General features: G+C 39.4%; 1 protein-coding gene across 1 annotated transcript in view; it reads right to left on the bottom strand.

Annotated features, from left to right (window-relative positions):
* The window catches only part of LOC131929742 (uncharacterized), a 34040-nt gene extending 27591 nt beyond the window's left edge, over positions 1–6449 (bottom strand). Inside the window, exon 1 of the mRNA XM_059286089.1 lies at positions 6279–6449. Within this exon, the coding sequence (XP_059142072.1) occupies positions 6279–6437 (159 nt within the window). The 5' untranslated portion in view covers positions 6438–6449. The remainder of the gene's footprint in view (positions 1–6278) is intronic.
* Between the last annotated feature and the right edge of the window lie 6372 nt (positions 6450–12821).

Here is a 12821-nt window from a genome sequence, read left to right as displayed (position 1 = left end):
GAAAGCTCCCTTCAGTTTAAAATGTTTAAAAGTATTAATACCGTTAGAAAACAAAACATCAATGAATCTAATAATTCTGATTTCAACTTGTAGGTTTAAGGTCAAAGGACATAAAATCAACTCAAATCTTTAGCTTTGTATTCCCGCAGTATCATTAGTAACTTTAAAATTCTCAAAACATAAAATTATTGTGAAATATAAAAGCATTAATACAACTTCCAGATAAAGTTGGTTTTTTTTTCTTAAAAATACTTTCAACCATTTTTTAAAGCATTAAAACCAAATTTTCATAATGGTATTTGATTTTTTTAAACGGATTTCACAACACATTTTTTTTTATCAATCAATTTGCAAATGTTTATAAGCGTTTTTATGACATTTATTTTTAGCTGAGCGTAAGAGAAATATCCGCTCTATCTGGTTGCAGTCTTAAAGCTATAACACACATTTTGAAGTTTTAATGATGGACGATATTACATTCTGAGTAGTTTCCGATGGGTTTAAAATAACATGCGTATTATACAGATCAATTTCTGTTAACGATAGAGAAATAAATATGTTGAGATTTAAACAATCAGAATATAAGTACACATCTATACACACACACGCACACACACACACACACACACACACACATATATATATATATATATATATATATATATATATATATATATATATATATATATATATATATATATATATATATATATTAACATTTGTATTTACAGTGTATCATCTCACGCCTCACCACTGAATCTCTGCTCCCCCCCCCCCCCATCCCCCCACATGTGGTTCAATTACATTTGACACTTTGTTTTTCGCGCTAAAATATCAAACGTTTAAAAGGCACATTTCTTCAATGTTTATAATCAGCCTAAAGAGAATAATTTTTTTAATAAAAAATAACAACTGATTAACACAGTTTTGTTGCCGATCTTAAAGTGCCTTTAAAATGCCGTTAAACAGAGGTTATTTGCGTTCAAAAATTGCAGAGTGCAGTTTAAAGTGCTTTGGATCTGACATTTTTTGTTTTGGTTAAAAGAATATTTTTTTTTATCTAAAAGGCCCTTAAAATGATAGTTATGTCTTGAAAATTCATACTTCGACCGAAAACAAATTGTTCTGCTTTCTAATTTACAGATCTAATCAATGGAGGAAGATGATCTAAAATATCGATCAGATGAATTGAAAATATAATTTTGGTTGTAAGGGCCGACTACTCCGCCATGCGCAATCTACCACTTCCGGTAGCCTTGTTCTATGAAAGTGATCGCTGATGACAAAATCGATTACTTTTCCCATAAACTGCTGGGGGAGGGGGGCAGCTATGACTGTTGGATCATCAGAAATATTGTGGATGACTTTTGACTGTTGAATAATCAACAGTATTATGAATGACTTTAATAATATGACGTCAATAGAATAGTTTCAGATATTATTTTTCTCTTCGATTTTACACAGCTAATTCAAAACTTTAAAATCCCAGTTATATACAACTGTTGTTAGCTCACAAGTTATCTATTTGTAAAGGAATTCTTGTTTTAAGTTTGGGCATGCGCGAGACTTGCGATTGGCTAACACGAGAACTTGCATTTCGTATGCTCCACCCTCTGGCTACTATTGACAGTTGTCGTCTGCTTCAAAAACATCAGGTCTGTTGCATCTCTTCTTCTTGGTCGTTCAAGCTAACACGATCCACTTGATGTATATTCGATATCTTTAGCTTAGTATTAGCTCAAGTCCCTGTCCGTACAGCACTATTAACCCTAACTCTGACCATAGCCCAGCCCCTAACTCTAATCCCACACATAAGACACGTTGTCCAGAGCTGTGGTTTGTCCCACCCATGAGACTAAACACAGTTCACAAAATGTGACCCTTGTAAACAACGGTTGTATCTTTACAATTTGTTTCTAATCTTAACATACATATTTAATATTAAGATATTCCGAACTAGCATCTGGTTTTTAAAATGTACACAGTGGACGTTAATTAATTCTAAATCATTATATATATATATATATATATATATATATATATATATATATATATATATATATATATATATATATATATATATATATATATATATATATATATATGGTTGTGTGGGTATGAGTGAGTGTGTATTGTTTTTCGAGGGGAGGGGGGTGACACCATTAGGTGCCGCACCTGGTGACAACACCCGACCCAGCGACGCAACTGGCACAACCACGATATGCAATGTCCCGTTCACCTATTAAAAATCTTTCTATAACAATCATATTATTTCATTATACCTTCCTTCCGCCAATGGAGGAAACATGATATCATGATAAACTAAAATGATAAACACTGTATGAGTAGTTATTAAGTTTTAAAACCATAACAGAGGCATAATTCAAAATATGCGGCTTTTGTCGGACGGTAGAGCTTACGACAGCGAGCCCAAAGTTTTGAGTTCGGATCCCTGTAGGACGTAGTTGCTTACCCAGCTCTGATGAGTACCTGATTCGTTTCAGGAGAACTTTGTAGCTGACCACAGTCCCCTGTATGTCGAGGTCACTAAAACAGGTTAACTCTACTTCATCAACCCCCCATGTGTCTTGGGCACGGATCGGGAAAAAAACGACAATGATGATGAATTCAAAATATTATGTTTCGCAGTGGATTGGAAAATACTGGCTTGTTTCTTCGCCTGTTTTATAAGACACAAAGTGTCATTTAGAAGAACGAAACAAACCTTGAAGAAATCATCGGAAGTGATGTCATAATAATCTTCTAGTCACGTGAACCTGAGTCATTTCCGGTCGCGTACGAGCTTTTGAATTTGTGTGTTCGTGTGTGTGTATGTGTGTGTGTGTGTTGGGTAGGGGTCGGGTGGCGGATTAATTATCGCAAGTAAAGCTAAGTGGTAAAGGTCATTCTCGTAGCTCAAGCCAGAATCTGATGCGGCGCTGTCAGATTTGAGAGTTAAGCCTGGGACTAACAAAGGAAGACTGACACAAGTCTGATTGCTCGACAGAAATATTTTTCATTTCGGTGAAGCTATGTCAACACAGGGGCGGTGTGGGTTAAGATGGTATATTGGTGTAGCTATTACCAACACAACGATACAAACGTTAGAAGTTATGTCGGTGAAGCTATACCAACACAGACAACTAGACCTAAGATGGTATATCAGTGTAGCTATATCAACACAGACAAGATGTACAATGGTATATTGGTGATGCTATACCAACACAGACAACTAGACCTAAGATGGTATATCAGTGTAGCTATATCAACACAGACAAGATGTACGATGGTATATTGGTGATGCTATACCAACACAGACAACTAGACCTAAGATGGTATATCAGTGTAGCTATATCAACACAGACAAGATGTACGATGGTATATTGGTGATGCTATACCAACACAGACAACTAGACCTAAGATGGTATATCAGTGTAGCTATATCAACACAGACAAGATGTACGATGGTATATTGGTGAAGCTATATCAACACAGACAAGATGTACGATGGTATATTGGTGAAGCTATATCAACACAGACAAGATGTACGATGGTATATTGGTGAAGCTATATCAACACAGACAAGATGTACGATGGTATATTGGTGAAGCTATATCAACACAGACAAGATGTACGATGGTATATTGGTGAAGCTATATCAACACAGACAAGATGTAAGATGGTATACTGGTGATGCTATACCAACACAGACAACTAGACCTAAGATGGTATATTGGTGATACTATATCAACACAGACAAGATGTAAGATGGTATACTGGTGATGCTATACCAACACAGACAACTAGACGTAAGATGGTATATCGGTGGAGCTATATCAACACAGACAACTAGACGTAAGTTGATATATCAGCACAAAGCTAACTACACTACAGTAAGATGTCAGGTATAACATACGAATGAATAGGAAAGCTCCACGAAAGGGGGGCATTTTGCAACAGAGGTCACCATCTACATCGCAGCGTAGCATAACTAATACATTTATTTGACACGTTGGACCTGAATGGACACAATGGATATGACTGGACACATTGCACTTGTCTGGACATGACTGGACATGACTGGACACTGTCGACATGACTGGACACTGTGGGCATGACTGGACACAGTGGACATGACTGGACACAGTGGACATGACTGGACACTGTGGACATGACTGGACACTGTGGGCATGACTGGACACAGTGGACATGACTGGACACAGTGGACATGACTGAACAGACTGGACATGACTGGACACCATGGACATGGCTGGACAAGGCTAGACATGACTGGACACTGTGGACATGACTGGACACACTGGACATGACTGGACACTGTGGACATGACTGGACACACTGGACATGACTGGACACTGTGGACATGACTGAACAGACTGGACATGACTGAACACTGTGGACATGACTGGACACTGTGGACATGACTGGACACAGTGGACATGAATGGACACTGTGGACTTGACTGGACACCATAGACATGGCTGGACAAGGCTAGACATGACTGGACACTGTGGACATGACTGGACATGACTGGACACTGTGGACATGACTGCATAAAGCTAGACATGACTGGACACAGTGGACATGACTGAACAGACTGGACATGACTGGACACTGTGGACATGACTGGACACAGTGGACATGACTGGACACAGTGGACATGACTGGACATAATGGACATGACTGGACGGACTGGACTTGACTGGACACAGTGGACATGACTGGACACAGCGGACATGACTGGACATAATGGACATGACTGGACGGACTGGACATGACTGGACACAGTGGACATGACTGGACACAGTGGACATGACTGGACATAATGGACATGACTGGACGGACTGGACATGACTGGACACAGTGGACATGACTGGACACAGTGGACATGACTGGACTTGACTGGACACAGTGGACATGACTGGACATAATGGACATGACTGGACACAGTGGACATGACTGGACACAGTGGATATGACTGGACGGACTGGACATGACTGGACACACTGTACATGACTTGACACAGTGGACATGACTGGACACAGTGGACATGACTGGACGGACTGGAAATGACTGGACACAGTGGACATGTCTTGACACAGTGGACATGACTGGACACAGTGGACATGACTGGACGGACTGGACATGACTGGACACAGTGGACATGACTGGACGGACTGGACATGACTGGACACAGTGGACATGACTGGACACAGTGGACATGACTGGACACAGTGGACATGACTGGACACAGTGGACATGACTGGACACAGTGGACATGACTGGACGGACTGGACATGACTGGACACAGTGGACATGACTGTACACAGTTGACATGACTGGACATGACTGGACACAATAAACATGACTGGACACAGTGGACATGACTGGACAGACTGGACATGACTGGACACGACTGGACATGACTGGACACAGTGGACATGACTGTACACAGTGGACATGACTGGACACAGTGGACATGACTGGACACAGTGGACATGACTGGACGGACTGGACATGACTGGACACAGTGGACATGACTGAACACAGTGAACATGACTGGACACAGTGGACATGACTGGACATGACTGGACACAGTGGACATGACTGGGCACAGTGGACATGACTGGACACTGTGACATGACTGGACATGACTGGACACTGTGGACATGACTGGACACAGTGGACATGACTGGACATGACTGGACACAGTGGACATGACTGGGCACAGTTGACATGACTGGACACTGTGACATGACTGAACACAGTGGACTTGACTGGACACAGTGGACATGACTGTACACACTGGACATGATTGGACATACTGGACATGACTGGGCACAGTGGACATGACTGGATACTGTGACATGACTGAACACAGTGGACATGACTGGACACAGTGGACATGACTGTACACAGTGTACATGACTGTACACAGTGTACATGACTGGACACAGTGGACATGACTGGACACAGTGGACATGACTGGACACTGTGGACATTACTTGACAAACATAACGTGCAGGACACACTGGACATGATTGGACATACTGGACATGACTGGACACTGTGGACATGACTGGACACAGTGGACATGACTGGACACAGTGGACATGACTGTACACAGTGGACATGAGTGTACACAGTGGACATGACTGGACTTGACTGGACACAGTGGACATGACTGGACACAGTGGACCTGACTGGATACAATGGACATGACTGGACACAGCGAACACACCTCTACATTGTGGACTCACCCAAAAATCAAGAGCACTTCTGGCTCCTCTAGCAAACAGCTGCTGTGGGAATTCCCCCATGTGGTGACCTTTAACATTCAAGGACGCTCTGTGGGAAGCGCCCTCTACAGCGATTCCCGCTAAGAGCGCAAGGAAACACAAAACTGTCGAGATGGTCATGACTTGATTCTGGTCCTTGCGGAGATAAAAAAAAATAATTTAATTAATAATGTAATTAAATTTTATTAATTAATTTATCAACGTGCAGTTTGACATTTAGCCTTCATCATTCAATGTTGAAGTTATTGACAAATTAATTGGGTCGGTGTATTTGAAGGTTATTACAAATTAGAAGAGAGTTGATTTCCCCAAAGCACTACAATTACGTAAAATTTATTATTTAATTTTTTTAAATAATATTTTTAAAAAATATTTTTATGAAATCATGAAGTTTGGAAAACTTAAATTAAAAATTAGAAACTTTTAATAATCGTAATCTAACGAATTAATCAAAACACATGTTTGACATGTCTGTGTAGCAACCAGAACCAGCAAATTCCGATTTCTTCTGAAGAGTTAAGGAATCTTTTTCGTTCATATTCTCTTAAACAAACAATTGCATTTTTAAGAGTTACCAGTGTTTCTTCCAGGCATCTATTTAAATAGAATTTATATAGAAAATATATACTTTTAACAATGTCCGACCCCACGGAAATTTTTGTCCGCCTCCCGAAAATTTCAAGTGCCCCGCCTCCACCCCCCCCCCCCCCTGTATAGAGATGACGTTTTGGCTCTTCATTCTGGACTTAATATTACCAAAGTTTATTTTACTAATTGGCGTCTGAATAGAGTATACAGAGAAATTGGGCTATAAAAATGGTGACTAAACCGTTTGTTTTTTTTTGTTGTTTTTTTTAAAGCATAGAAGCATAAGGTCTTGGAATTGGAATATATTATTTAAAATTACCACTTCCGTTTACCGGAAATCGCTCAAAATTAGACCGAAATCTGCGTGTAGATATAATATTTTTTAATGTAATTTAGTCCACCTAACTGACGGTACTCAAGTCATCGTGCTCACGCACACACAATGATACACACACACACACTCACACATGCAAGCAGACAAGAAAATGTTTTTCCGGTTCAGCATGGTGTAAAACGTCGAGATTTGTCAAAATATTTATTTAGATTGTTTTTCCACCATTACAATATTTCCCTTACAACACCTAGGAAAAAGTGGAGACAAACCCAAAGTGTGCAATATGGTATCTCTTATTAAAGCTATAATTAAAACGCCAGTGAATGGATGAAATCAAAGTTTGGACTGAGCTGCCCGTTGGCTAACTACTCAGAGCAGCAGAGAACCGAGACAGACGACAGAAAATTAGGGAAAAAAATAAACTGTGGTGTCCCAACGATCCTCTAGGTTAAGGGATGATTTATTGATTGATTGATTGATAAATAGCACAAGTACGGTGTCGATGTCAGCTAATCGCGCTCGTCTTCCGGTGATTACGTAGAACTCTATCCCCACAATTTAATTCCGCTGTTTAGGGTAAAAACTTACTCTTTACGTAGTATTTGACACTAGGTGTTTCAGTACGCTTAAAAGTAATTCTCTCTGTTGTGTTTGTTTAGATAATTGACGTTTATTTAGTTGATGGTGTTTGAATTAAGGAGGTTTAAGTGAACATACCGAAGCTAATTTAGTTGTGCTTTTTATGTACTCCATATAATAACACACCAATAATTATAATAGATTTTAAGCTATTGATATTCCGAATTTAGTTGTTTATTTAATTATCTTTTAGTTTTTTGTACTTCTTTGAGATTAGCATTTACACATGAATAGACCCATTAATTGACCTCTAATTACAGCAGAGCCACGTTTTGACCTCTATACAAATGACCCACTATTTGACCTCAATACAAATGACCCACTATTTGACCTCTATACAAATGACCCACAATTTGACCTCTATAAAAATGACCCACTATTTGACCTCTATACAAATGACCCACTATTTGACTTCTATACAAATGACCCACTATTTGACCTCTATACAAATGACCCACTATATGACCTCTCTACAAATGACCCACTATTTGACCTTTACACAAGACACCCTACAGGCCCCGTGAAACCTAAGCTGATTAACTATCAGCCATCGATTTGATCTGGGGCTCGACACGATCGTATAATTAAGCCCCAAATTAGTGCTGTGATTCAAGGGAACTTTTACTGCAAACAATAAGAGATATAATCACCTATTTATTGTTGAATATGAAAGGTCTTAAAGAATGATAAATGAATAATCTTTTAGGTTGGTTTAAGATTTACTCGAGGTTGAGAAATTATGGGATGATCAAAATACATTCAAAGATCTGGCATTTTGTGTGTCGGTATTCTTTTAGGCTGGATAGATTTCTTTGAGACAATCTCTGTCTATAACCTGTTATATTCAGGTTGATAGTAGAGTTTTAAGGACAGTGTCTGGCTGTTCGAGCCTAATACTGGAGTAATGTTTGGGACTTGATCCGTCAGTACAATCACACGAAATTCATTGTATCAAGCTCTTGGTTCCATTTTGTTTTATCCCAATACAAAATTATTAACTCTATTTCCAATATGCATTGATCTACACGATATACTTGTGTCGACTGTCTTTGTCAGTGTGGGCTCTATCCCAGGCTCAGAGGCGTAGCGACCCTTCCCGGCGCCCGGGGACAAACTTTTCGATTTGCACCACCCCCCCCCCCCCCCTCAAACTTTCGATTTGCACCCCTCCCCCCTCGAGATTTCGATTTGCACCCCCCCCCCTTCAAACTTTCGATTTGCACCCCCATCAACCTTTTCAATTTATTTTTCCAACCCATTTTGGCGCCCACTAAGGTCGGCGCCCGGGGACATATTTCCCCCCCCCCCCGCCCCCCCCCCCGTCGCTACGCTACTGCCCAGGCTCCATCTCAAACGTCATCTTTAGGACACACTTACTCCGGGATCTACATGGTATATGACTTCCGTTAAAACTATCATCGTCGCACTTTGTATCTTTAGTGAACAACTCTACGGCCACACAAATAACCCAACATAATCACCGACTGAGCTACTTATCTACTTAGCACAATCGACACGCATGCTGCTCAATGCTATTTGCGTTCGTTACCTTAAATAGATCGACAATCTGGGAGCGTAGTTTAAATGTTATTGCATGATACAGAGACACCCCTCGTCATAAATCATACACATTTCAAGTCAAATATCACCATTTCTTCCTTTCCCATTAGTGCCCTAAACACAGGCGTTAGATGAAGTAGTTAAACTGTTTCTTTATCCTCAGTATATAAAAGAACAGTTTGCTCCGTACGCTTACTCAGCCACTTAAGGTTTTTCCTGATGTTGGTCAGGTACCAATTTGAGCTGAGTGGACTCAGGGACGTCCTACGGACTTGAATATAGTAACCGAACTTAAAACTTGCAGGTTAGCAGCAGTGCACGTTACCAGCCTACCTAGTTGTCACTTAATGTTCACCATACTGCGCTAAATATAGCCTTTAATGTTAATGGGTGTAAGACTATCAAGGGGAGACGGCGTGACCTAGAGGTAGAGAGCTAGTCTCCTAACCAAAATGTATCGAGCTCGAAACGGATTCAAGTCGGTAAACCGTCCCTGAGATCACCCAGCTCTGAAGGGTACCTAAGTTAGGTAAAACAAAGCGGCTGGGGATAGTGCCGACCACATAATCCGAGGTTCCTGAAACAGATGAACTCTTCTTCATCTGCCCAGTGTGTCTTGGAAAAAGATGATGACGATGAAGAAGACTATTAGAGTTTTAGATTAACGATGGAAGAATCGAAGGAAGACTGTACATCCTTGCAACTCTTCACAAGCAATTGATCGAGCCAATTTGAAATTGTCACATTAAGACACACAACTTCTTATTCTCATTAACTTAATATATATATATATATATATATATATATATATATATATATATATATATATATATATATATATATATATATATATATATATCAACTTCCGCAGAACACCTCATATTATATTTTAAAACAAATCTAAAACTCCCCCCCCCCCCCCCACACACACACCTTGGCACAAGTTTGTTCTACAAAATGTCGGGAATTTGTGGTTTAAATTCGAACCAAGTAAAGTCCTATATCATTATAGAGAAAAAAAATTGTTACAGATTTATAATAAACAATGTGGAGCCATTATTTTTAGACAAAATAACGTGTGATCCATTATCACTAATTCGTTAATCAAATTATTATAGAATTTTTAGCGAAAATTAGAGTAGAACTTTAAAAAAAAGTATATAACATTACTTAACAACCTTCCACCACACGTTATCACTTTAACGGGAACAGGGCATTACCCCCCACCCCCGTCAATGATTCCACGGACATTTTCCCTCCGACTTTACCCCTTGGAGTAATTACAACCATGTCAACAACACCCCGCCCAGTAGGACATTACCCCCCCCCGACATGGTTAGAGTTAGAGTTAGGGATAGGTTTAGTGCTAGGGCTAGGGTTAGGGTTGTTGGGGCTAGGGTTAAGGTAAAGGTAAAGGTAAAGGTAAAGGTAAAGGTAAAGGTAAAGGTAAAGGTAAAGGTAAAGGTAAAGGTAAAGGTAAAGGTAAAGGTAAATGTAAAGGTAAAGGTAAAGGTAAAGGTTAAGGTTAAGGTTAAGGTTAAGGTTAAGGTTAAGGTTAAGGTTAAGGTAAAGGTAAAGGTTAAGGTTAAGGTTAAGGTTAAGGTTAAGGTTAAGGTTAAGGTTAAGGTTAAGGTTAAGGTTAAGGTTAAGGTTAAGGTTAAGGTTAAGGTTAAGGTTAAGGTTAAGGTTAAGGTTAAGGTTAAGGTTAAGGTTAAGGTAAGGTTAAGGTTAAGGTTAAGGTTAAGGTTAAGGTTAAGGTTAAGGTTAAGGTTAAGGTTAAGGTTAAGGTTAAGGTTAAGGTTAAGGTTAAGGTTAAGGTTAAGGTTAAGGTTAAGGTTAAGGTTAAGGTTAAGGTTGAGGTTGAGGTTGAGGTTGAGGTTGAGGTTGAGGTTGAGGTTGAGGTTGAGGTTGAGGTTGAGGTTGAGGTTGAGGTTGAGGTTGAGGTTGAGGTTGAGGTTGAGGTTGAGGTTGAGGTTGAGGTTGAGGTTGAGGTTGAGGTTGAGGTTGAGGTTGAGGTTGAGGTTGAGGTTGAGGTTGAGGTTGAGGTTGAGGTTGAGGTTGAGGTTAAGGTTAAGGTTAAGGTTAAGGTTAAGGTTAAGGTTAAGGTTAAGGTTAAGGTTAAGGTTAAGGTTAAGGTTAAGGTTAAGGTTAAGGTTAAGGTTAAGGTTAAGGTTAAGGTTAAGGTTAAGGTTAAGGTTAAGGTTAAGGTTAAGGTTAAGGTTAAGGTTAAGGTTAAGGTTAAGGTTAAGGTTAAGGTTAAGGTTAAGGTTAAGGTTAAGGTTAAGGTTAAGGTTAAGGTTAAGGTTAAGGTAAAGGTAAAGGTAAAGGTAAAGGTAAAGGTAAAGGTTAAGGTTAAGGTTAAGGTTAAGGTTAAGGTTAAGGTTGAGGTTGAGGTTGAGGTTGAGGTTGAGGTTGAGGTTGAGGTTGAGGTTGAGGTTGAGGTTGAGGTTGAGGTTGAGGTTGAGGTTGAGGTTGAGGTTGAGGTTGAGGTTAAGTTTAGGGTTAGGGTTAGGGTTAGGGTTAGGTTTAGGGTTAAGGGGGATTAGGGTTTTTAAGTAGAGCTGATAAAAATTTGTGATTACAGAGAATTAAAATGATACAAATTTTAAGCAATCGGAAAAGTTATGTTATTACAATGAGACACATCAAATCAAACATTCTTCCCTTTTTTTTATTAATTCAATTGTTTTAAAAATTTCACTTAGTAATGATAATTTATTTTATAGTTTTACACCGCATCAAAGACATGAACATCAATTGCATATATAATAATCAAATGGAGAAAATAAAATGGCATAAGAACTAGACTAAAATAAGGTGTGCAAACTCTGTTTCTCTAGACTGCTTAGTTTACTGTGCTCCGACCTTAGCTGAGGAGTCAAAAGTTCACATTGTAGCCACCCATGGACAGAAATAGAAACGACCGTCTGAGAAGGGTCTCTGTAATACACATACTGATCTATCATTCCAAAACTTTCCATGACATAAAATTGACCCTCGGCGATGAGGGCACGCTACCTTGAAATATCCGCCAGTTAGGTTGAATGGGGTGAAGTGTGTGTGGGGGGGGGGGGGGGTTGAGGTGTGTGTTTCTTTCTACCATTCAGGAGGTTGTGCACTTTTAAAACCTGGGAAAGTAATTAAATGGTTAAAGAATTGGCATATTTTTTTTTCTCAGTTATTAAAATTTATTACTCCTCATTTCAAGACATCCACTTATTTCAAGACAAACTTGGGGAACTCGAATGTGACGTCTTTCCTGGTTAGCTTTTTATAGACTGAAGTGAAGGTGTTCAGCTTGTGCTCAACATTATTCTGCTGACTCTTATCGAGATGAACTTTAATTATCTTAGAACCATCCAATTTAACACGTACACGTTTGC

This window comes from Physella acuta, unplaced genomic scaffold (assembly GCF_028476545.2).
Source record: "Physella acuta isolate Inbredline_101_S28 unplaced genomic scaffold, ASM2847654v3 ptg001668l, whole genome shotgun sequence".
Taxonomy (NCBI): Eukaryota; Metazoa; Mollusca; class Gastropoda; family Physidae; genus Physella; species Physella acuta.
This window is presented reverse-complemented; position numbering and strand designations above follow the sequence as displayed.